Below are 25,812 nucleotides of genomic sequence, written 5' to 3'. Positions count from 1 at the left end.
TATATATATATATACATATATATACGGGATAACCGAGTGTGGGTGTGGGGATATAAGGGACCGTCGTTGACCGTGCTGATAAGAGCGAGATGGAAATGTTATACAGCCAATGACACGAAAATTGTGGGCTGACACCGAAAGCCAAGGCTTTAACCCTCTAACACCACAGAGGCTACAGCCGATTTCTATACATATATCTCTGAAAACATATGTAGCTTTAAACAACTATTTCTCAAAAGTATCAAGATCTATTCCACTCACTCTCACTCAGCTATTAAATCTCTATAGCTCATGATTGCTTGCATCTTGTTTTCGAAAAGAGACGAGCAGCATAAACCGAATTAAAGTCAGAGAGATCACAAGTGTCAGGAAAATCTTAATTAACGACCTGGTTTGAAATAAGTTGTCAACATTAAAGGGTTAAACAAAAAATAGAACGGGTCGAGGTCGAAAAAGCACATGGGATGGTTGGTGGCTGGTGGCGCCGTGACACAGAGTGGTGCAACGCAATGTGCGACCATACGTTGAAAATTCAATTTGCCTGATGACTTGCTGTGGTTTAAATACGGCCAAAAAGCGACAGCGCACATTAAACTCATTGCCGCCGTTGTGGCCAAACGGATAAAAGGCGAAACGGACCGTCGAACGACGGGCACCATGACTACAGCATCCATGTTGGAACCGTTGCCCAGCAGATTCACCCATCCATGTCCAGCCAGCTGCACATTATATACTTATGCATACGATACAACAAAAAACGACGAGAAGCCACAAAAAAAACAAAGGACACAAACACAAAAAAAATATTTAAAAAAAGTAATAGCAGCAGCAGGACAAAAAAATAAATCCAGCAGAATGAGACAGCGGCGCGCGCAAAAAGCGTAAACTTTGTTAACTCCATTTGACAACACGGCGGGAGTGGAGCAGAGCAGAGTGCATGGACCATGGAGCATGGAATTCAGGGTTTCACCATAGTCCGGTATGGAATCCAGGCCGGCATCCAGGCCACATGGACGCGCACGAGTCCCACTTGAAGCCAGGCCGTTGATTGCATTTCATGCGCTTGGAAAATCAATTTTTATTTAATTAATGCCTCGTTGCATGCATTACATATATGCCTGGCATGGAGCCATGGTAAAAGTACTGCATAAAGCTAGCGATATATAGGTTGTTGTCCATGTAATAATAATAGCGCCGCTTGCTGGAGATTTAGTTATCCGGGAACGTGTTTCACCCACCAAACTGACCCTATTCCATAGCTCTATTATATTGACATACTTTTGCCGGTAACGGTATGTTCAATCAGGGTCATGGGTCAAGTAAATGAGTAATGTCTTCCTCAACTGAAGTGGATTTTTGTTTGTATTTGAGAACCAACTCGTAATATGCCGGCTAAATACTTCCTTGTCAATGGACTGACTACCTAAACAATCCACTGTTCTCACGCATCCGACGCCAACTGACTAAGGCCAGCTTAAGACCTCTTTCCACCAACTAGATTTCCGTGGAGCTACCTTTCGCCAACTTCTTGAGCGCCCAAGAAACCAAAGCGAAGCCCTACATGTTCCGTACTCCAATCGCCTACCGCCAGCAGCCATCCGCCGCCAAGGGAATCCAACTGACCGAGCATGGGTCTGGCTTTTGGGAATTCCCAGAGAAGCCAGTAACATCAATCAGCGATCCCATCTAAATGCCATCAAATGGTATTTTCCACTGCCGCCTGCCAGGAAGCACAATGACGCCGCGGGGAGTTTACCGTCAAGTGGTGGGTGGATTGGATTTTGGAGTGGGTGTTTTTCTGGATCTGCAAGGTGCTGCAACAAACAATGGCGGGGGCACACTAACTGGCAACTTGTACTTGTATATTTAATATTTACATTTCAATGGTTTTTTTTTCCTCTCTTTGTTTTCATTCGGGCGAGTTTGCGTGTTGGTGTGTGTGTGTTTGTGTGGGTGGTTGTGCACCCGACTTTTCACCATCACCCAAATGGATTCATTGCGCAATTTCTCCAGCTTGGGGTTCGGTTCAGCTCAGTTCAGTTCAGTTTGGTTCGGATCCTTGGCCCCAGTAAGTTTTCCCCTGTTTGCTTTGACTTTTGAGCTTTCCTTTTCTTTTCTGTCAAGGAATCTGGCAACAGCTACTCCTGCACATCCTATTCCATCGCCTTCGCCTTTGCCAACGCCATCGCTGCCTTGTATTTATAAAATTTTCATAAAGTTTCGTGTTATTAAAAATGGAATATATTCTCGCGCGAATACGCAATGGAATATTAATAGCATGAAAGAGCTTGAATTTTAATACAGATCCACAAATGACTGGTACATAAGTAGCAAGGCAGCACAATTTCATATTCTTTAGGAGTCGGGAATGAGCGAAAGTCCTTTTCCTGTCAATGGGAAATCTGTGCATATCTCCGTAAGGGTCAACATTCACGTTTTCACTCACTGGCGTCGTACACTTTCAGAAAATGATCACGATACTCATGGTGAAAATTTAATTTACCCTTAAACGATTCCACAGCCAACTATCTGAGTATCTGAGTAGTTATGAGCTTAAGATTAATTCTTTACAATATATAAATGGATATTTTGTTCAGTGCACACACGAATCCATGGCAAATAAAGGTGTTCCGTGAAAGGAAACATGCTCGGCGTTTTCACAATATATCACAGCGTGAAAATGTGGAGGATGGCCAACAGGATGACCCAGTAAGTGAACCCGAATCTCCGAGTGCTGGCCAATGGATGGGTGCCAAAGTTCGCAGCCAGTCAGGCCGAAATGCTGCGCAGGTGTTGGCTGCCAAAGGTAAAGCCAGGTCCTGCTGTCCGCCATGCGGATGCGGGGTAATTGCCTTGAAAGGCCGCTGAAAGCCCTCAAACAAATTATAAATTGTTTCTCCACGGCGAGAGGCCCGGCTCAAAAGGGGTTAACAACATTTGACGGCAGCAGCCCCAATTCAACACACTCATTACCCCAACTCTGGATCTGGCTTCCAGGCCCACCTCCACCTCCAGCTCTAGCTTCTTGTCCTTCTTCGCCTGTCTTATCTGAGGCCGCTGATCCATCACCTGGCGTATGGCGTACGGCGCATGGAGTTGAAAGTGGGACCGGGCCGGGTTCTGGTGTTCCTGGGTGTACTCAGTCTTCAGACTTCGGCTTATGAGGCCGTCGTGAGGCATTTTCTGATTGCGTGTGCATTTTTAATGCGGCCTGCCTTTTGGCCTTTCAGCCACTACGCACTTCATTCATCAATGTGCCTGGCCTAAATGGAGGAGGCACTCTCCACTGCGCCTTGGTTGGCCATCGCCTTCTTCCCGCCAAGACAAATGATGATGTGTATCCAGATTCCTTTTCGACATTTCCCTTTTGTTTTACTCGCTGCGGAGCTGACCTCCTGCTCCTCCTCGGTTTCCTCGTTTTACTCTTTCCGCAGGTCCGCTTACTTACTGACTATTTGGTTAATAATTGATTAACTTGACAGCCCAAGTAAACTGAAAGTAAATAAATCTAAGCAAGCTTTCAGATTCAAATGATTTTGTTGCATACTTTCGGGCGGCTTGAAAAGTGCAGGGCCCATTCCCATAAACCAATTCTCCAATTCTGCAGAGATAAACATATACATATCTATGCAAACATATATGTAATTAAATAAAGGGTGATATCAGTGTCGGCTTGCAGAAAGCTGGTCTTCTTGCGCTCGCAGTGCTTACTTTGATTTTTATAAATTTTAGATGGCACACGCCTTTGCCTTTTGCTATCGCATCGCACCGTATCGCCTTCACCTGCGTTTCTGTGCTGTTCGCTAATGAAATATGAATAATTAACACTGTGTTTTCTTTTTGTTCTACTTCATTTGGAGCTCATTATTTTTGGCTCACTGCATTTGGCCCCTGCTATTTGACTTTTGGCCTCGCTCGCGTTGTCATATCTTGGCGATTCTATACTGTGAATTCCGGCTAATTACGCCGGAGTGGAGCCAGTTATTCCGTAAATTATTTATGCAGAACCTTCCTTGCAGATTGCTAGAAACTTTGTTTGTTTTTCTTTGGGCTTCGATATGTTCAGCGATCTGATAGCGATTCTCAACGACAAGCTATCGATTACTCTCGGTACTCGATTCTTACATCTTCAAGTCAAGTCAAAGCAAATCAAATTATTTTATCACTAAAAATGTTTACTTTCGCCACACGTATACGAACTAAAACTATAAAATATAGCATGTAGAAAGACAATTTGATATGTACATTTATCGAATACAATCGATTGCTTGTCATCGTATGCGGCATAAGTTTGAAAGAAACGAAAGAAGAAGAACATTACGTTTAAAGTTTAGAACGTTGAGATCTGGCCAGAAAAATGGCATACTATTTGGAACACGTGCTCGTTGGCAATCGGATTCAACTGAATGAGGGTGTCCAAGTTCTGGGGCGCCACTCCCAATGCACCTGTATAATGAAGTACGACTACATGTCCCGATTCCACGCCCTTGTTCTGGTTAAGCATGGCAAAATATTCATTAAGGAGCTGGTAAGATGCGGATTACGTTGGTGCGCGCCGCTAGTAATCCTCCTCGCAATTCGCAGGATACCAACAATGGTGTATTTATCAACTATTCGCCGGAGCGAATTGGCACGGAATGGCAGGAACTATCCGTGGGCGATGATCTCTGTTTTGGGGTCAAAATAAACGGCGAGGTCGCCGTGGAGATACCGGTTACGTTCGGGATCTTCACCGTCAAGGCGGAGGAGCTGCATTCCCATCACTCCCTTGCTGTCGTCGACGGCAGTAATGTACACCACACCGGAGAGCCATCCAGTTCGCCATAAAGCAGGGTGCAGAAATGCAAATGCCCCACTTAACGACACAATCCCATTTAAGGGGGCGTTAATTTTCCAAGCCCGATAAGACCATGGAACTGGATCCTAAGGACCAGAGTCATTGCATACAAATCGCCAACAAGAAGCTACTGCAATCCGACAAAAACCACACACACAGTTGCGGCTGAAATAATAGGTATTAGGCAACTACTTAGGAAACTATTTAATTGTATCATCTTACAATCAACTAATTGTATTTGCACTTGGTGAAACCAATTTATGAAAGCACTGAAAACCAGTACAGGAAAATTGGTCAAACACAAAAACCAAACCGTTTAAACACTTCGCTGTGTTGCCCTGTAATTGCTTAAACTTGGAAGAGACTTTATAGAATTCGATGGGCTAACTTTGCTAGAAGAAGGATAATTTAGTTAATAATAATGTATTTAACTATGCAATTTTCCAATAATGTAATTCAAATAAGCTGCTTGATAGTCTCTTTTATATAAGCTGGTTGAGCTTTGAAATTACGAGGCTAATGTTTCGATTGTAGCTGTTTACTTTGCAAGCCTCTGAGTATCCTGCAATCCTTATTGCCGCCTCATTTGGCTGGTAATTATGCAACAAAGAGAAGGGGGCTACGTGTACAGATTTGGGTAGTTTTCTTATGACAGCCACGACCACAATTGGAAATTCGCCATAAAACACAACACGCTTTATAAGTTGTTATGACCACAAAGAAATATAGAAAGGTTTAGGCTAACGAACAAGTTGTATTATAGAAGTTAAACTGTTTTGCCATAGACTGTGTGTGTGTGCTGGCATGGGTTATTATGGGCACACCCCGTGTCAATTGTAACGCTTTCAGTGTCGACGCCCCTGACTAATTTGTCACTTTTGTTCTCGCCTCGATGGGACTTTTAGAATTACTTGTTTGTTTGTTTTTCTTTATTTCATACCAGTTGCCCATTTTTTGGCTGGCAACCCTTTTCAAGGGCAATTTCGTATTCAAATGTTGTTTGACTCCGGTGTCTGTCTCGCTTTCTCTGCATTCAGTGGCTGTACGTGTTCGGTGTGATCTGCCCCCTGGCTGTCATTTTCGTCGTAGCCAGTACTTTGAACAACATCCCCACCGGAGAGCTCTCATTCGCACGTAATTAGCTGTTAATTTGGACTACCACTTGGCAACCGGGCGAGGAATTTCCTTTGTAACTTCTCCATGTTTCAGTGTGGGACAGAAAATAAAAATGTTTTTGATTTGCCACAAGAGACCCATGTCTCCGTCGTATAGTTTATTAGCTATGCTTTTGCTTCTCTATATGTTTGATTTTAATTGGTTACATTTTCGAATGTGGTCAACTTCGTGACCACTTCGTCCACAAATTTCTGAAACTCGGCTTGGCCCTCAGCGTCGGGGGTTTCCATTATCTTGTTGAGAATCTCCCAGTGAAAGTGCTTATTCAATAGGCCCTGCTTGATAACAAAGGCGGGCATTACGATGTCGAAGTGCCGGAGTTTCCAAGTGGCACGCAATCGCGGAATGTAGATGCGATTGCTGACCATCTCGCTGTCGTCCACATCGTAGATGCAGTGCTCCTCGCGCTCCTCTTGCTGCTGCTGCGGAGCCTTTTTCTCTACCTGGCGACGGGACTTCTTTGGCACTGGCGGTAGGGGATTCGATTCCGGCTGGCGGTTAGCCAGCTTCGCCATACATCTGACTTGCAGTGCGTCCAGCGCCTGGCACTCCATGGGGCTTAGGTTTGGCATGTCGCGGCACAGTCCTTCCAGCATGTCGCCCAGCACGTCCTGCGGAAAGCGACGCGACTCCGGGATCCAGTTGCCATTGGTGGGCAACATCTTGCCCATGTGACCAATCATTGTAATTTAAATGGATTTCCCAATGAATGTTATTGTTAAATGAAAGCTTTGCCCACAGCGTCGATTGATTGCGTCCGCCATCGATAAATGGACGATCGATACTATGGTCATCGTTTTACTGCAATGAGTGGAATGATTATAAGGTGTACACACTGATATTGATGTGGAAGCTCTTAATGTAAAAGGTTAATGTAAAGATAAGTCATTAACTTTGGTAAACTTTTAAAGGAGTAGAATTCCATCAAAAATGTATAATGCTGCATTTTGTTGATAGGTAATGTTTGATTTAAAGTTCATATTTATACCCGTTACTCGTAGAGTAAAAGGGTATACTAGATTCGTTGAAAAGTATGTAACAGGCACAAGGAAACGTTTCCGACCATATAAAGTATATATATTCTTGATCAGGATCAATAGCCGAGTCGATTTGGCCATGTCCGTCTGTCCGTCCGTCTGTCCGTCCGTCTGTCTGTCTGTCCGTCCGAATGAACGCTGAGATCTGAGGAACTACAAAAGCTAGAAAGTTGAGACTAAGCATACAGACTCCAGAGACAGACGCAGCGCAAGTTTGTCGATTCATGTTGCCACGCCCACAAACCGCCCAAAACTGCCACACCCACACTTTTGAAAAATGTTTTGATATTTTTTTATTTTTGTATTGGTCTTGTAAATTTCCATCGATTTGCCAAAAAACTTTTTGCCACGCCCACTCTAACGCCCACAAACCGCCAAAAACTGTCAGTGTTGAAGACTCTCCTTCGCACTTTCACTAGCTGAGTAACGGGTATCAGATAGTCGGGGAACTCGACTATAGCGTTCTCTCTTGTTTTTTTTTAGAAACCATTTACTCTACTTTGTTAGATACGAAACGTAAATTTAAAGAGCTTCTAACTTAATGTCACTTTAACTACAACATCCTGGGCGACGGGCAGCTCCAGTTTCATGTGAGACGTCACAAGCACCAAGGAGCAGTAAACATTGGGGCACCACCCCCTGCAGCGCAACCCCTAGCCCCCCTTCCAAACATATGGTGACCCAAGCAACCCCGGGAACCCAACTGACAAGCAAATTACTTGACCGGGGCCACACACCAACCACAAGTGAAGGTATGGCCGGGAACCGTTAACTTTGCAGCTAATTATAAATGAAATCCGATATCAAAAGGCACACTGGGACACGCCTTTGTGCAACACCCATTTGCCACCACCCCCTCACACACACAGGGAAGCAGCCATCGAACACACAGACAATGTCAATTCATTTGGAGTTTTGGAAGTCCTGGTCTTGAAGTCCTACAGTCCTGGAGTCCTGGAGTCCTACCGGCCGCCAGTCTGTGGTTCTCGGCAAACAAACAAATAATGAAATCAGCACAAAGGGGCGGGAAACGGGGTGGCATTGGCGCGGGGGGATATTGTGGGCGTGGACCGAGAACAAAGTGGAAAATTCATAAAATGTCATTGTCGCTTTATTAAAACGCGCCAAAAACCTTCACGATTCCCCACCATTTGCATCGCAGTCTAACCCCCATATCTAACACACAATTACGCACTGCAAAAAATTATTCTTCAATATGTAATTTATGTCTATAGCATAGAACTTACTGACATGCATTTAAGGGTAATGAATTATTTCAATTATTTGTTTTGTAATCGTACTAATCGTAATGTTGTAGGGTTCAATTGTGGCAAGGCCAAAAAGTATACTTTTTTGGAAACCTCATAATAACATTTAGTTGAAACCCCAATTGTTATTATTTTGCCCAGTGTACCCACACATAGATGTCAATCGTGGTACAACGAAGGGCGTGTTTCCGAGGGGGGTTTCGGGAATGGGTGGGGGTGGTAAGTGGGTGGGTGGCTTTGGCAAATTGGGCGGACGGCGACGTTGTCTGCTTTGCCATCGACAGCTGTTGGCGTCATTTACAAAAGCTTTTTGGCCGTTTTATGGGATTTTGCAACAGTTTCATTTTCATTTTGCGCAGGGCGCGCACTCACACACACACATACACATACTCATGAGCAGGACCAGGAGAGAGGGGGCGAAGTTTGGGGGGCTTGGGGGTCGCATAATGCCGCCATTAGAAGTTGCCGCCAAGCACTTGCTAACGCCAAAAGATGATGATGAGCAGCAGCAGCAGCAGCAGCAGCGGCAGCAGCAAGAGCAATAGCAATAGCAATAGCAACAAGGACCATATGCCATATGTGTATGCAGTGGCATTCGCAAAAGGGATCCAAAACTCCCATATATTCCAATATTACTTTGAAATTATAAGTTTATGTACCAGCAGATTCCCTTGAAACAACAAGATTGAAAGTAACTAGTTATAATCAAACACTCTACGATTTTAACACATTGGTAACTGGTTTCTGAAGGAGCACACACTTTTGTTATGCCTCCTGCCCCCCTTAATAATTTATTAAAAACGCCCATGCATGTTACGCCGTAGTTGTATTTGGAGTGGTGCGATGTTGCGACAACGATAATAGCTCCAACGTTTGTTGATTCGTTTGCCGTCTATATATGTATATATGGCTGCCGCCTGCCCAACCCAAAACCCCCAAAACAGCGAAACCCCCAAACCCCCAAAAACCCCTGCCCATGCAACCATAACCATTTTCCCTTGCCAATTTTACCAAGCGCCGTCGTCATCGTCATATTTGAACTTTTAATATTGACGCCATTTAACACGTTCGGGTGGAAATTTTATAAATGACTCTGTCTGTCGTTGGCTGGCTCCCTACTATGCCGCCGCCCCCCCCCTAACACCCAATAGACCCCTTGTAACCTTCTTGTAACCCCCTATAACCCATGTAACCCCGTGTAACCCCTTTTGTCCCCCGCTTGCCACCGCCACTGTAACCGACAACCTTCGATACCCATCGACGCGACAAGGAACAATGATGATTATGCGGCTGATTTGGGCCGTGAGTAGTGTGCCTTGAAAATGAAGTTTACTCGATAAATTGCTCGACTGTTTGTGGCCAGGACATGGATAATTGAATCAATGGAATAAATGCGATCAAAACTTTTAACTTGGGCCCACTAAATAATTATCACAATAAATCGATTTAATTTTGAATTAAACACACAAGATGCTTTACAAAGATTTACGTAATTTTATAAGTTTAGTGATCTTCTTAGTTGTAATCCGAAACCATAGTTTCCAGTTCCTTGAAGTCCTTGTTCAACCTGTCAAAAGTCATTTGCGGCCTTTAGGTTTGATTGTCTGCGAATTAGCTGGAGAGGAAATCACTTAAAGCGACCGCGCAGCTCAATCACGGCAACTCCAGGACGTTTTGGGGCGGGACACTGCGACATTAGGACATCGGGACAACAGGACATCAGAGCATCAGGACACGACAGTGGAGTCACTATCGAATGTCAGGAGTGTGTGGCATCTTATAAATCGATATGAGTGTCTGTTGCACAGACAGCAGCGAGACTAAGACTGAGACTGAAGTTCGATCGTTACTGCCGCCGACAAAAGTGCCTGTCCTGGCATACACTGCCATTAATAAAGTAGTAATTTACGAAATATATGCAATTTCTTGCGCTGCTTGTTGTAGATTTAAAAGATAACTATGTTTTTGACTTTGGTCAAATTTTAAACAGTAGTTAGAAGCAAACAAAAAACGCTGCATGCTTTACCCGTAAAAAGTGAAACCTTTTTCTGCATGTGCAGCTGTGAGGGGTGCAAATGGGCGCAGGGACTGTGGCATCGCGTCATCTTGTCAAATATTTCGCGCTAAATTAACACGACAGCGCGCCCAAATGGAGTAAGAAGATGTCAGCCGGGCCGAAAGGACAGACCTGGCACAGAGTCGCTAGTTGCAAGTGCCGGGTCCTCAAAGGACGCCAGAAAAAAAGTACAGCTCAAGTGGTGCAGGGGGGGGGGGAGGCGAGGGGCGAAGGTAGGTGGTAGCCGGTGTTGGTGCGGATGGCATTGCCATTTGCCGGCTCCTTTGCACATACTGGTACATAACTCAAATAGCGACGCAGTTGTCTGCACCCTCCCCCTCCCTCCCGTGTGTGTGTGTGTGTGTGTGTGTGTGTGTGTAAGTGCATAATTTGTTGGCTTTGTGCAACAGCCCCTTCATCGGACCCCCCTTTTGCCACCCACTCCCCGCCTGAATGGCAGACGAAGCCGTGCCAGGCATCAAGACAGGCCAAAAGTCGTTTGGTCGACCAGGACATGCAGTCAGTTGTTTCGAGCCGAAGATCGCACTACCCTACAGGCATATATTACAAATTTACCTAACATTTATCGCTAGGGTTCACCGTGTTTAGATCTTAGTGGAACATGAACAAGAACCTTATATCATGTTATACTCCTAATAGATCTCAATGACTTACAATAACCAACGAACCAGCAGAAAGGGTATTAAAAAGTGAAAGAGGACGAAGACTGGAAAGATGCTCGCAACAGCTGCCGCCTGCAAAAGTTAACACTAACTAAGGACAGGCGGAAAGACAGACAGGGTGGCAGAATGAGAGGGCTTGATAGACAGAAAGAGGCGGCAAGAGTTGGTGCGACAGAAACAGAGACACAGACAGGGACAGAGAGTGGGAAAGTGAGTGGGAGTGAGAGCGACACAGACGGGGCATATTATTAAAAATGATAGCAGCAATTTAGGCGCCGGCGTAATTAAAATTAGTCAACCTAATGATGCATCATCATCATTATCAGACAGCGGTGGCAGCAAGTTAAGTCTGCTATTTAGCTTTCCCCCCTTTTTTTGTCTGCCACTTCAAAGACCACAGTGGCAATAAATCGGAGTTTAAGATCTTGAAAAATGATCACAACATGGAATAAAATAATCAATAAAATATCTTGCGGAATTCCAGATTAGAAACTATATATAACCTATATCTATATAATATTCCTATACAGAAGTGACTTGTATAATTCATTAATTTTCATAGACCATCACAAATATTTATACATTTTCAGTTGAATTAAACTCCATAAATTCTTATGCATTTCAGCTAAATGGCAACGCATGGCACATAAAGCTAGGGCAGTGGTTTACGGATATCTGCGTTCATTACTCTGCCGAAATGCCAATTGTAAGTACATAATTTTCTTGCATTTATCATCCTCCCTTCGATGACGTCATTATGGGCGGCGCATATGGCGCAAAAATTGGCAAGCGGCAAGTGGGCGGGGGATTTACAGGCACCCAAGTACGCATTAAAAGCCAATAACAACATCCGTGATGAGCATGAAATTAATTTACAGAAAGCACTTGATGAGCTTATTAACAGACGCGGGCATCGCACATTTATCGCGGGTCATTTTCGCTCTAAAACTGTTTGTTCTTGTGTCAGACTGTGAAAAATGGGTCGGGCATGGATATATTCATACGTACATACACATGTACATATATAGGGATATATGAATGTATATGTAAGGGGAATGCAACCATAAACAGACGCACACTTATTAATTAAAAGCATACATTAAGGCCACACTCACCCACATAGACGCGCACAAGGAATAGCGCTTTATGTGCGGCCAGATCATAAACTCCATAAAATCCTTATAAGACCACCATCTACCATGTGCACTGCCACAAAAAGTGAATAGAAATTGGCAACTATTCGAAATGTAAAATTTCAATATATGAACAGACCAATATACCTATTTTACTTGTAAAATTTCATTTAATATTCGATTCTCTACATTTCTATAACAAAACTTTCTTTTTAGCAATATTTTTATATCTACCATTTTTTCCTCAAGTACTTATTATTCAAACGATGGAATCAACTTTTAGTGTGCCCTTTTTTTTCTCTGTGCCAGCTGGCAGCAACATTTGGTGAGCATATTGAATAACCTTCTTGGCCTTTTCGGGATAGCAATTGGCTTTGGTTTTGGCTTTCGCTTTGGTTTCGGGGCTTGGAGCTCATAAAAATTGGCTTAGACCGCATCAATGTTGGCCTGTGTGTTTTGTGTGTGTGAGCATGATTGTTTATATGGGCCACTATTAAGCGAGTTGAAAAGTTGACATTATTTTTCGTTTATATTTAATCATAATTTCAATTAAAATCGCTTTTACGACACTGCCAACAATGACGGAGTAATGGCCAAAAGGGAGTGCATCGTTAAACTCGTAAAACCAAGTGTGATGACTAAGTAAATCTCATCGGGGGGGGGTTCATCTGGGTTCATCTGGGATAGTGAAAGCAAGGGTTTTAGGGCTGAGCCATTATTTGCAGCTGTTCGTGTAAATATGAGCGAAAAAGTTGTTAGGAAATTGAGGAATTAATAGCTCATAGCAAAATCAAGATAAATTAAAATTACTGCGCACATATTTGTTCAAATATTGCAACATTTCAAATATTTTAATGGCGTATCGACTAAGGCTAAAATTTAAATTGCTAAGCAGTGATAAATTTGGCCAAAGCCTATTTGATAATTAGTCATTTCATTATACAAATGAAATGTATTGATTAATCATCGATAACGATAATATGTTATAGCCAGCTACGCACTCAATGAGATATATTCAAATGCTGCATTAAATGCAAATGTGAAACAATTATCTGATTGTGAGCTGCAAGACAGACACAGGTGTGTGTCAGGATGCGAGAAAAAGAGGAATACAAGTGCACAGAAGTCAATAAAGGATCAAAGGAGAATGCAAATCGCAATCGCCAGTGTCAATGGCTGTTTTCATTTTATTTGCTTGCTTTATTTATTTTCTAATGATTTATTTATCTCTTAGCCTTTGTGGTCCGTCGCTGCAGTTGTAGCTGTAGATGTATCTGCATCTGTATACGTATACGTATCACTGCCTGTAGCTGTACATATATGCAGTTGTATCTGCATCTGTATCTATGTCTGTAGATTTGACTTTCACACATGGCAAGTACCGTACAGGACCGGACCGGACCGGACAACATAAAACGAAATACAAATAAATATTTTCGCAACAGCTGCAGTTGAAAATATCTACTATATATGCCATAAAAAGCGCCTCCCATTCATTCGCATTCATTCAAATGCATGGCACTTGCTGCTGCTTGCAGTCCCATCCCGTTGCATCCCCCAATACGACGAGCTCCGGCCGGCCAACTGTACTGAACTGAACTAAGCTGAACTGTCCTGACCCCCCTCCTAATCCCCTGTTAATAGTTCCATCTCCACGACCCTGCGGTCATTGCATTTGCGGGCAGTTCAATTAAATTTTCCCAGTTCAATGCATACGGGTGGCCCAACACTTACTAACAGGATAGGTCACCAACGAGGACGATGGGGGTGAAAAGGCAATTCTATCACTTCATATTTCTTTCTATTAGGTGGAAACACAAACCCCCTGGCTCAATTAATTTATTTGTTTATTGCATTTCATGCGCCATATTTAAATCATGGAATTCTAGAGTCGGTGGAATCAGCCGATATGGGCGCACACACTCGTATCGTTTATCATTATATGGCCTATTAATTACCAAATACCGTTTGCCAGTCTGCACCCCTGCTCTACCATGGCTCACTATGCTACCCTGCACAAGGGGTATGTTGTATTCATGGTCATGAGGATGATAGGTGGTTATTAAGCAGATGGTTTCTTTCGATCTTTTGGGCGATCAGAGTGCTTACTTCATATATGGGAAAATCTCAAGATAGAAAACATAAAGTGCCTAAGTTATATAGAACTATATATATTGTATACCTACGATTCATTTTATCTAATTAAAGATATGAATATATTTTAAGGATAAAAAGGAATGTTTTAAAGATATTATTTTGCTTTCAAAGTAGAATTGTTACATTTGGTTTGGCGGGTATCCGAAAGTCTGAATAATAAGCAGAAAGAACTTTCTTGTTTTCAAATTGCATTTGCACTTGTTTTTATGGCTTTTGCCGGACTCCTGGTCCTTGGTCCTTGCATCCTGGATCTGCTTTTGACCATCGCCCGCAGACGGACGGAATGCAATGCAAGTGCAGCTGGCGCCGTTCCTGCAGAGCTGCTCCTAGAAGGAAAAAGCGGCGGGGGGCACAATGTGGGCAAATGTGAGTTGGGAGTGTTGGCTCCCCGATTGGCTGCTCCAGTGCTCCTGGTGCCGGTGCTCCTCCTCCAGATCTGAGTTGCTGTTGTGTCTGGCGCATTTCACATGATAAATGATGCAACAGACTAAACGTTGAAAATAGCTGCAACGAGGACGCAGTGCAAGAATGAGTGCGAATCCGCCCATTTCATGGGGTTGAGTATGGAATTGGTAACTGGGAGTTGGAATCTGGAAACTGGGTACTAAATCGAAAGGGATTTAGGATGGGCGATGGAGATGGTGATGGCAATGTTCGCCTAATAAGCCAACACACCAGAGCGTGACAAAACAAACAAATTGATGGAATGCCAGGCATCATAAATAATGACTTGCGATCCCAGCAACAAAGGACAATAATAAACTTGCAGCAGCTTCTGTCCTATTTTATCCTGAGATATGTGAGAAAAGTGAATCCAGAGCGTTTGCCGTGGCAAAGTGGTAAAATTAAAAATTCCACTCGAGTAATACGGTTTAATTACTTGGAATTAATAAACTTTTGTAGTTAGGAATTGCATTGATGCATGTACACATACAAGGCAAAATGAGAAAACTGCTAGTAATCATCTAAGTCAAGATCTATCTATTCAAGAATAATAATGCCTATATACTTCCTCTTCTTCTTTTTTTATTTCGTTGCTACCTAAATTTTACTATGCCGGCCTTTGAAATCATTTTTATGTTCTGTGCGCTATGGTGGGCATACAACAGTCGCCATTAAGCCGGGCCCATAAAAAAAGTATATAGACCATGTGTTGGACAATAATCTTAGTCGCTGGAAAACCTTTAACAATTTGACACACGATTGTTCACATTTTCGGTTATCTTGCCGTATTCCCGCCAACCCGTAACTCCCCATCCAATTTTAAGGACGTGCGTACCGCGCACTTCCGCCAGCCTAAAAATAGATGAAAAATTATTAAGGCGGAGTTTTGGGGAACGTGTGCCATCATTTCTACAAAGGCCGCCACGAAAGTAGCATTCGAAATGTGATTTTTATACATTTCTGTTTTGTTTCGAAATTTGAGCTATATATGACGTATATATTATATGTTCTTAAATTTAATAGAGAAAGTATTCGATGGCAAAATATAATGTTGCATAAGACATAAATAATATAATAATAAGACATAAATAATACAGCTCACAGCTTCACTTTTTTTAATTTTAATGACTTAATATTATTTACTATTTAAATAATACTTTTTTACTTCGCTCTTGTTTTTTTGACCTCACAATGGGGCGCGAAGAGAGTCCAAAAAATGTTCGAACGCATATTGTTAACAGAGGTTGGCGGTGTGGGGGGCGGTGGGCGTGACGGGTCCGAATGGGATATGTGCACAACTATACACACGCGCAAACACACATACATCCATCTACTCATGTGGGGCATACGACAAATTCCGCACGGCCGGAATACATATGCAAAATGTATAATTAACCATATACGCACACACACACACACACTTTTAGCGACAAAAGGACCAAAGAGTGGGAGTGGAGGGGGAGGTGGGGAATTGTTACGGCCGTTTACACAGTCAGCCGGGCACTTCGACCACGTTCCGTGCTGATCCCGCCACTCCTTGCCATTCTACCACTTTTTGCACTCCTGCCACTTTGTCCTATCCGGCCGGACATGACCGGCAAGGCATTGAATATTTTGACATTCCCGAATACCCTGCCAAAAGGTATTAAAACCTTCTGAGTTAGCCAGTAGCATCAGTTTTTTATAACATATAAACATCTATACTAGTACATTTGCGTTTGCAAAATGTACTGATGTACTAATGTACTGATGGACTGATTTGAGGAGTCCCTCAGAGCATCCAGATATCGTATTCACCAATAATTGCACCGTTTCACTTTGCTCGGCCCTTTTTACGAGTGTAACCTGTGTGAGCGAGTGCGGCAGTGGCAACAATGAAACGGGGAAAATGTTGCTCATTTTTTGTCGGTCCTTCCGTCCAGGCACTCTACCCCAGAATTTTGGGCTCAGCCCAACCCAACCCAACCCAACCCAACCCAACCCAACCCAACCCAACCCAACCCAACCCAACCCAACCCAATCCAACGCAACCCATCCGTTCCATGGTCCTGGTGATGTTTGGTCCAGTGGCTGCTCCTTTGGCCAATGTTGCTCCTTCTGCTGCTGTTGCTGCTGCTGTTGAATGCTGTGGTCAGCATTGCTGCCCCACCTGCTCCCTCCGTTTTTGCAAAAATATGGAAACATTTGGCACTAATTGCATGTGCTCAGCAGCAATGTTGTTGTTGCTGCTGTTGCTGCTGCTGCCGAGCGACAGTTATGACAGAGGCAATGGAAAATGGAGGCGTCGGCGGCGGCGGCTGCACAAAGCACAAAAGAAATTGCGCAAAAATCGTTGTAACAAAAGAACAGGACACGCACACACACATTACCCACACACAAACACACATATACATGTAGCCGCCACATGCGAAATGGGACAATTGCAGGACATCATAAACGTTTGCCACATCTCAAAAAAGTCTACCAACTTCTACTGCGAAATTAAGTTTGGCAGAAATGACTTGTTACCTTAAGGTTTATAAAACATGTAAATATGAAAAGATGTAACGAAAATTCAAGCAGTTACAGCACTATCAGAAATCTATACTTCTTAATATGAAAAATACGTGCATCATGTGCTTTTTTCAGTGTATCAGAGGGCGAGGCCAAAAATGTTTCAGAAAGAACCAAAGAATGAGAGAAAGAATGCGCGTGGCGCAGAACAAGGAAATTGGGGGTATCAGTAGGGGGATGAAAAAGGGGGATGGAGATGGGGACTCGCATGGCAAAAGGTCCTCCTGTTGCTCCTGTTGGCCCTGTACCATTCTGTTTGCTACTCCTTTCTAATAGTTGTTACACATACGCATAAAAGCCAACGACGTAGCAGCAGCAACAGCAGTCAGTCCCTGAATGCGAGAAATGCGAGTGGAAAAAAGCGGGTGGAATGGGGAAAATCCGGCGGAAAACTGGGAAATGTGGGGAGGGGCAAGGACATCCTTGTAAATGGCAATGACAAAGGCAACAATCCGCGGCATATGCACGTCCTGTATACGCCAGCATATTTCACTGACCATGGGCTTATGGCCCCATTTTCGATAAAAATCCAGTCGCTCAAACATAAAGAGCGCCCCGGTTGAAAAGATGGCCAATTAATGAAGAATTCCAGCTCCATTCAACATCATTTGACATCATTAGTGCGTTCTTAACCGTGTACGTATTCAACGTTTCATTTTGTATAGTACAAATTTTACTGAAATCTGTGTCATGTAATGGACAAAAGGAAAAATCATTGAAAGAAGTGTATAAATAATTTGGAATGTTAAAGTTGACCTTCATATCCTGGTAACTATGGCAAATTGAATGATAATGTCGCCCGAAGAGAGGGCATTGCAAAGACCAATAACCGTTATTGCCAGGGCACTAACCAGTTACCTGTAAGAGTGATCTGGTATTTTTATATTTCCTCCTTGCACTGCAGTTTCTAATTGGTTGTTGCGTTCGTGTGGAAGCGCCTCAAGTGCTGCTCCTTCGGACAAAGTATTTTTGGCAACAGCAGCCAGTGGGACTCCAAAAGGGCCAGGACACGGTGAGGAGAGAGGGGTAGAGGGCAAACTCATTTTGGCCATGAAGAAGACATCAAGGGGAAAAAAGAGGCGAAAATTTATTGAAGAGCAAACTCATTTGACTATAACTTATGATTGGATTATCGGTTTAGTATGGCATTTGACAGCAGCCAGCCATGTGAGTGTGTCTGTGCGCCTTTGTGTGTCTGTCTGTGTGTATGTGTGTGTGCGAGAGTATCTGTGTGAGTATCTGTGTGGGCATCTGTGTGTCTGTGATAAGGCATATGTCTGTGCGCCTATATGCAGGCTATGCAAGAGCCAAGAGCTTTGGTGGAAAAGTCATAAATGCGCAGCAGACAAGCGGAAAGATGCTGGCTGACTGTCTCCCTCCAACTGTCTCCGGCACTTTTACCCCTTTCTCCGTCGTTCGCCGACCTGCGTAGCACCGCCCCCTTCCCCTCCCATTCCAACTCTTTTCGAGCTGCTCTTTTTGGCCAGCAAAATTCGTCTGGCTGGGAGGCACTGCAACAAAATACTATAAACGAACTAAATAGCTGTCTTGTAAATCTGGCAGTACAAAGCTGAAAGTACCGATTCAAAAGGTAATTTTACATCAGTAGCTTCTTGTCGCTCTCCTCTTTGTTTTGTATTAATCAAATTTGGTCTAATTTATAGCGGCTTAGCATAATTTTTTTCGGTGCATTTGCTTCTTGGTCTCCGTCACCGTCTGGGTCTGAGTTTTGGTTTTTTGGGTTTCGCTTTGGCTGCTTCATTTGGCTCTGGCAACATGCAACAGCAAGAGCAGTCAACGCGATTGCTTTATGTCTATGCCTCAGCCTGCAGCCTCCGGCCTTCAGTTTCCAGTTTCCAGCTTCCAGCATCGAGCATCCAGCTCCCAAGCCCAACCCCCATCCGCTCCGCCCATGAGCACCCATCCCATCGCCCTTCCGAAAGTCACCCCCCCTGCGCTTTGTGTGCGATCCTGTTAGGGTCTGTTTTATTGCGCCATAAACACGCACTTAGGCACATACACGCAAAAAACATAACCAAACACGAAAATATACACTGCGAGTAAATGTTGAGCTCAATTAATGTTGTTTTGGGTGTCCCAAATCAGTCTACACAAACAATACTAGGCAAGAATATATAACTTACATTTTCAGGGTCATCCGTTGGCTTTATGAAATATAGAATATATTTACAGGATTCTTTTCGCCAGTGTACAGATACTTTTGCATGTATGGCCTAAGTAGTCCTAGTTCTCCGGCCGCCTTCTAGCCATAACTTTCGGTAGCCTTTGGAAATGTGTAGCCGAGTGTAAAATTTTGATTTTTCAACCTAAACAAACAAAGAGCGACGACTTAAGGGGGACACAACAGAAATTTGCGAGTGTGGGGAGCAACAGAGAGTCGGCAATTTGATAACGATTTCAAGTGTTGCCCCTGCCAACAAAAAAAAACTTCGGTGAAAAAATAAAAAACGCAAATCTGCAAAGAAATGGGGACTTGCAGAATTATACCATGTTAATAAGAAGAAGGCTTCCAAACGGGTCAAGGAATGTATATTTAAGTCTATATTTAATATACCAAATTGGTTTCACTACTTTGCCTAACTGCCAAGTTACCTATCGATAAGGCTAGAAGAATATGCCAATAATAAACGTTTGATTTAATTATCAGTTAATTTTCTCGCATTTATTTCAAAAAATATGCTGGCCATATGAATGCATCTGTTTTTCCGTTCAATGGCAAATGAATATTCCCTGCGGCAGGAGCAGAAGCATAATTTTCTGGTTTCATAATACGAGTGGGTCAAAGGACTTGGTGCCGGGGTGCCGGTATGGTGTGCACTTTGCCCAAACTTTAATGCATTTAGATGGGGCAAATGGAATGTCCTTGCTCCTGCTTTTTATCGTACTCCTTGTCCTGCTCCAGGTCCTGCTCCCTTTTCCGGACGTCGTTGCGAAGTGTCGCGCCATAAGAGACGCAAAAATCTCGGCATAAACTAATTATGTCTGCTTTTTAGGCGCTCAGGCAGGCGAACGAGCATTCGCACACATACGCACAGCCAAGTGAAGATATTGAATTTCCCAGTGAAATTTGCCTGCAGGAAAAGCTGCTGGCTGGATTCAACAAGTTATGGTTGGGTGTGTGCCTTATTTTTGCTACGCCACATTCGGTGTGCGCTCCTTCTTTTCAATATATCTTTAAATTCAAGCAAAATTAAGTGTTTTTTTTTTGTTATTTTATTCTTTTCTTTCTCTTTCAATAAAAATGTGAACAAATTGTTTTCGAGTGGCGTTAAGTCCGCCTCCTTGGCCATAATTGTTTATCCTTCGGTTATCTACCGACTGTAACCCAAGTTTTACATGGCAGTTATGTAACGCCGCATAGGACTCTGCTAAAATAACAGTCTGTTGCGCTCTCCGCAGAGAGCAAATATAACAGTGATGCTTAGTACGAAAGAGAGCCAGTAAATAAGGGAGAAAGTAACTCTCTTACTGAACCTCTTAGTTTAAGTATAACAATTTCCTTAACACAATCGCCGCACAGGACTCTTTTAAAATAACAGTATGCTGCGCTCTCAGCAGAGAGCAAGGATAACAGTGGGGCTTAGTGCGAAAGAGAGCCAGTAAATATGGGAGAAAGTAACACTCTTACTGAACCTCGTAGCTTAAGTATTACTGTTTTCTTAACACAATCTGTTAGTTTTGAAAATCCTAAGAGAAAAGTTTTGTGGCCACTCAAAATGAAACAACAATTTCTAGTTATTAGTTGTTGTTCAAAATGTTATATTCTATAATAATATAAAAAAAATTTAAATTTGTTTGTTTTATGTTTAAATAAATAATAGAATAAAGCTGGTTATTTTGGGAGAATCCTTTTAGCCAAGACACCAACCCGGAAATATAAGAGTCGCCTGCCACAAATCTATGAGGCATTTGATTAACAATCGACAATCAAATTCCATTTTCCAAACTCTTTTTCGGGAGTTTTCTCTTAATTCTGCTCTTCTGACGAAGAACGCTATCGCATAGAAAATATAATTATAAGTGTATTTTTATAACACTTAGATAATATATTTTTTCGGAGTGAAAGTGTCATAGAGAGCGATTTAATAATACCAAACGGAAGATCAATGAATTTGTTTAACAAAAGCACCAAGATTCTTATCACAGAAAGAAACGAAAATTAATAAAATCTTTTAATATTTTTATGAAACTCAAAACTGATTAATCTTAAGAACTATTATCTATTTCGCCTGCTTTATTCGCGCAAATATGAGTTTCGGTACAAAAAAAAACCTACGATTTAAAAAGGGACATATCCAAAGTGATACATAAACGCTAGCCGGTAATGCTGCCCGATACACGAAGGTATCCCTCGATATGACCAAATCGGATCTTAACAATGCCATTGATGGCATCCCGATAGGTGATGAGCACCGGACCACCGACCTTGGCTCCATTCACGGCCACACTTCCGTTGCGACTTTCGTTGACCAGAAACAATCCCTTCTCGCTGCGCGTCAAACTGGCATGGTACTTATCCAACGACTTTGAGGGATATCCGCGATTATTCCGATTGCGACATATGCATATGTAAACATATGTATATATATACATATATGCATATATATGCAAAACATACCTTATCAGACAAACAGAGGTCGAGAGTCTTGTCGTTCACATTGCTGCCGATGCGCCAAACCTGATAGGTGTGCAACACCTGGGTGGGTTGATTCTTAAACGAAATGCTAGCCATTTAGATGCAGTCCACTGTTATTCCTATTAAAAGCTTTACTTCAGTGGGATTTTCGATGTAATGTGCCTTGAAATTTTGTTTTCTGCTATTATCGCCAATGGAATACTGATTGTTTGAGCAAATGGATTGCCACGTTTGTCTAAGCAGGGCCAACTACGCTGTGATCGCAATTTTTGAATCACACCATGCACTGAAACGTATGTCATTGAGGAAAGGAAGCTGTCAAATCCATGTGCCCCCATCCAACCCGGAATACATTCAGTTTGCCACCAGAGCTCGTCTGGAGCACAACTTGTCTCGGAACAAGAAATGAAAAACAAAATTTTTCAAAATTATTGTGTAACTGGTAAGCTACAAATTTAACAAAAAAAAAATGTGATAAAATACTAAGAAAAACTACACAAAAATCGTAGAGTTCATGCTGTTGTTAACATTCACACTCGCCATTGCTTTCTTTGGTGACGGAAAAGCAATGGCATCGGCTTGCAAAGCAACTGGTTAACAAAAAAAGTAAGTAATTATACAGATTATTTATTTTATTCATTAACCAAAACTTTTCATTGCAGCAAAAAAACGAAAAACTTAGGCGAAGGGACAAGACTCATTTATCATTTTGACATTTTTCCCACGGCTTGCTATGGTAAAGCTTTAAGATCGATGGTACCGGTCCTGCTGGACAAGTAGTTTGCATCGGATTTAACGCAACTCGTATCTATATATATAAATATATCGACTTTATACTACGTGCTTATATGTATACACTTTCCCAACATTTGCGTGACAATTTAAAAATACATTCAATTTAAATGAAGCGTACAACATTTTTTTCCTTGGAATCTCTTCAAAAGCTTGTATACCCACATTCCAATTAGTAGTGTCAGTCGGAGGACAATGCTCAGAAATGTAGGCGGGGGAATGTGTCAAAAGGGGGAGTGGCACCGAGAATATCGGCATATCGTGATACGGTTGCTTGCAACGTGACACGGCTCTCTGCTATTCGATAAATTTGTATTCAAAATGCAGACCCAAATGAAATTATCGACCACAGACAGATTTCAGACGTGGATTCAATTACAAGGCATGTGCGCACTTGGACACTCGAGGAGGCTTGTGGGTTAAGGCATTGGTTGGGTGGGGGAGAGGGAGGGTTAAGGGGGTTGCCCTTTGTCTTCTGAGCTGCACAAATACATACGCATAAATTTGCGTTGCTATTTACATAAATGAGTGGGTGGGTTGGGCTTGGGCTTTGGGTTTTGGGATTGTGTTATGACATTTGCTTACAAAATGAACATCATTATCGGCATACTTGGGCTTCCCATTTAAGCACACACACTTACGCCTGCACCGCAAAAAATTGCATTAAATAATAATATAAAATGATATATATGATTATTAATTAGGTAGAAGTAAATGCATACACATATATAAAAAATGTTTTTATTAAATTGTTATAAATGTTAGTGCTATAATAAATTCTGGTGGCTCAAAAATATACTCTTCATTTAATGGTGAGTACCTATTTGTTGAGTGTACACTTGGGTGCTTAACGGCCAGTTCCTGATGGTGGTTAATTAGCCACACAGATACACACACCTGATGAGCCACACCCACACCTAAACCCACTTGCAATCCCCACCCACCCACCATTCACTTACTCATCTCGCAACGTAATTGGTCTGTATACAATTGTAATTATAAACCACTAATAAGATTCGAACACGGAGCGATTTTCAAACTAGCATTGAACGTGGCAAAGCGTTGGTAAATGAAACCCCCACCGATATTCCACGTTGAATTGAACCCTTTTCCCAATTACCACTTTTCCTGTCAGTTGTTACGGCTTCGTCGTCGTTCCCACATCAACAAGTTAATTTCGCATCGGTGGGACGGAATTGGGGGGAAATGGGGTGTTTTTGAATCTCAGTGCATTCAAATGGTCGGAAAATGGGGGCGTGGCGTTGGCGTCGGCGCTTAAGTGACTATTTAATGCGATTAAAATTGGAAAAGCTCCGCTTGACCAGGACACTCTGTCGAATCGAGTGGGGCGCCCAAGTGGTGGAAAGGGGGTGCAAAGGGGCCAAGGGTTCAAGGGGTTAGGGGTGCGCCGATTGGGGAAGGGGACCCAGTTGGGGTCAAGGGGTCACAGGTGAGCCCTGTTACCGATGACTCCCAGATGCACCGCTTCCAAATTGCATTTGCTTGCGAACTCCCAACTCGTCCATGCTGGCAAATGGAAATGATTGAGTTCCTGGGAAATCAAGTCAAAGAATATTAAACCGAATTATGCTCTGAAATGGACGAGGACTGGAAACTGGAAAACTGAGTTTCGAATCGATAAAGCTTCCTGTACAAAATCAATTAATTGCCTTCATTGCCATTCCGAACGATGAATTGGAAACGGCTTTTTCGAGTTTCGGCAGCCACAAAGATGTGGGTATAAATACAAATATTGAACTAAATAATAAACCGATTTTTTTATAAAATGGAACTTGATTGTTATCAAAGTAAGATTAATTCTACGCAGAATTAGTGTAATCATTTATTAACGACATGGTTTGCAATTCAATCTGTATCAACTTGAATATGAATTTCCATTGGACCCTTGGAATCGATGACCTTGTCTAACTCGTTCACTCCCACTTGAGCTGAGATTACGCGTTTCAAGGACCATCGTCGCAACTCTCCCAGCGACGAAATGAAAATGAAAATGGAAATTGACAAGTGGCCAAGCGACTGGCGAGGATGTGATGACCACCAAGAAGAGGAATGCACTCACATGTGAAATGGAAAAAATTATAATCCAAATAAGAGAATGCAAAAGGATATGGATGTGGATGTGGCGAGCGAACTTTTGGGGTCAGCAGGATTCGCAGGAAGAACCCAGTTGAATACCGGGATGAAACCACCGGGGGGCTGGACGGTTGGCTAAGAAGCCGGCGAAGCGAAGCGAGGCAATCGAAATCGATGACGGATACGCTGGCAGGACAACAAGTCATCGGCTGTCCCGCAGATTGAGCTCCTGCTCCTGCTCCTTCTCCGGTTTCTGTTCCTTGGCTACTCCTTGTGTGGCTACTGCTGTAGCCATTTTTGAAAATTTCTTAAAATTCAATAAATATTTATGAGTTGATAATGCCAAAGGCACACACACACACACAGCTGGCATGGTCGCTTGGTTGAATTAAATGGATTACAGATACACAGTGGAGTTCAAGCCATATGAAATATTTTGAATATAAAGTGTGGAATTATTAAACTTCGAAATATGGATATTTATAAAAAGTTGCACAGAACTAATTTGTTGGATATATGTTTAACTTCGATATATGCGAAGTCTTCATAGTCTTCAGATAAGAACTATAAATCACATATAACTCAATTAACAAAACTAATATTATATAATGAAATTTAAGTGAAAAGAAAATAAAAATGAGGGCAGCACTACTTTTGTGACCTCAACTGTGCACGGACGCCGTGTGAGGAAGCGCTCAGCGCCACGCACAAAATGCAAACACGCACAGCGGAATAACATCAGAGAGAGAGATGGGGCGACAGCGGACGAGAGAGACGGATATAGAATATGGGATACACCATATGGGAGGGGGAACAGCATATAAAAAGGAAGAGGGGCATAGAAGGGGAACGGGCGATGGGTTCAAAGGGCACGACAAGATGCTTGGTTAGCCGGCTTGTGCTTCTCAAAGTGGAACAGAACACA

At 42.7% G+C, this 25,812-nt stretch overlaps 3 protein-coding genes and 2 long non-coding RNA genes across 6 annotated transcripts; 2 read left to right on the top strand and 3 right to left on the bottom strand.

Moving 5' to 3' along the window:
- Positions 1–1,706: 1,706 nt before the first annotated feature.
- LOC120321618 lies at positions 1,707–4,205 on the bottom strand. Of its 2 annotated transcripts, XR_005561336.1 has the most exons (3): positions 3,712–4,205; positions 3,548–3,625; positions 1,707–3,492 (listed from the first exon to the last, which is right to left on the bottom strand). It is a non-coding gene; the product is annotated as an uncharacterized LOC120321618 (long non-coding RNA). The 2 variants fall into 2 exon arrangements; XR_005561335.1 differs by having other exon boundaries at positions 3,548–4,205.
- An 80-nt stretch (positions 4,206–4,285) lies between these two features.
- On the top strand, positions 4,286–6,515 carry LOC6523977. Its single transcript, XM_002099813.3, has 2 exons — positions 4,286–4,528; positions 4,585–6,515. Exons 1-2 carry the CDS (start codon positions 4,358–4,360, stop codon positions 4,825–4,827), a joined length of 414 nt encoding a protein of 137 aa, XP_002099849.1. The 5' UTR covers positions 4,286–4,357; the 3' UTR covers positions 4,828–6,515.
- LOC6523976 (moonshiner) lies at positions 6,069–6,783 on the bottom strand. Its single transcript, XM_002099812.4, has one exon. It carries the CDS (start codon positions 6,694–6,696, stop codon positions 6,148–6,150), a length of 549 nt encoding a protein of 182 aa, XP_002099848.1. The 5' UTR covers positions 6,697–6,783; the 3' UTR covers positions 6,069–6,147.
- Positions 6,784–21,565: 14,782 nt separating this feature from the next.
- LOC6523975 lies at positions 21,566–22,211 on the bottom strand. The gene is made up of 2 exons (XM_002099811.3): positions 21,984–22,211; positions 21,566–21,889 (listed from the first exon to the last, which is right to left on the bottom strand). Exons 1-2 carry the CDS (start codon positions 22,095–22,097, stop codon positions 21,680–21,682), a joined length of 324 nt encoding a protein of 107 aa, XP_002099847.1. The 5' UTR covers positions 22,098–22,211; the 3' UTR covers positions 21,566–21,679.
- Positions 22,212–22,298: 87 nt separating this feature from the next.
- On the top strand, positions 22,299–22,913 carry LOC26535666. The gene is made up of 3 exons (XR_001453772.2): positions 22,299–22,443; positions 22,511–22,607; positions 22,664–22,913. It is a non-coding gene; the product is annotated as an uncharacterized LOC26535666 (long non-coding RNA).
- Positions 22,914–25,812: the final 2,899 nt, after the last annotated feature.

Source organism: Drosophila yakuba, chromosome X (genome assembly GCF_016746365.2).
Source record: "Drosophila yakuba strain Tai18E2 chromosome X, Prin_Dyak_Tai18E2_2.1, whole genome shotgun sequence".
NCBI lineage: Eukaryota > Metazoa > Arthropoda > Insecta > Diptera > Drosophilidae > Drosophila > Drosophila yakuba.
The sequence above is the reverse complement of the archived record's forward strand: the minus strand, read 5'-3'. Positions and strand labels throughout refer to the sequence as shown.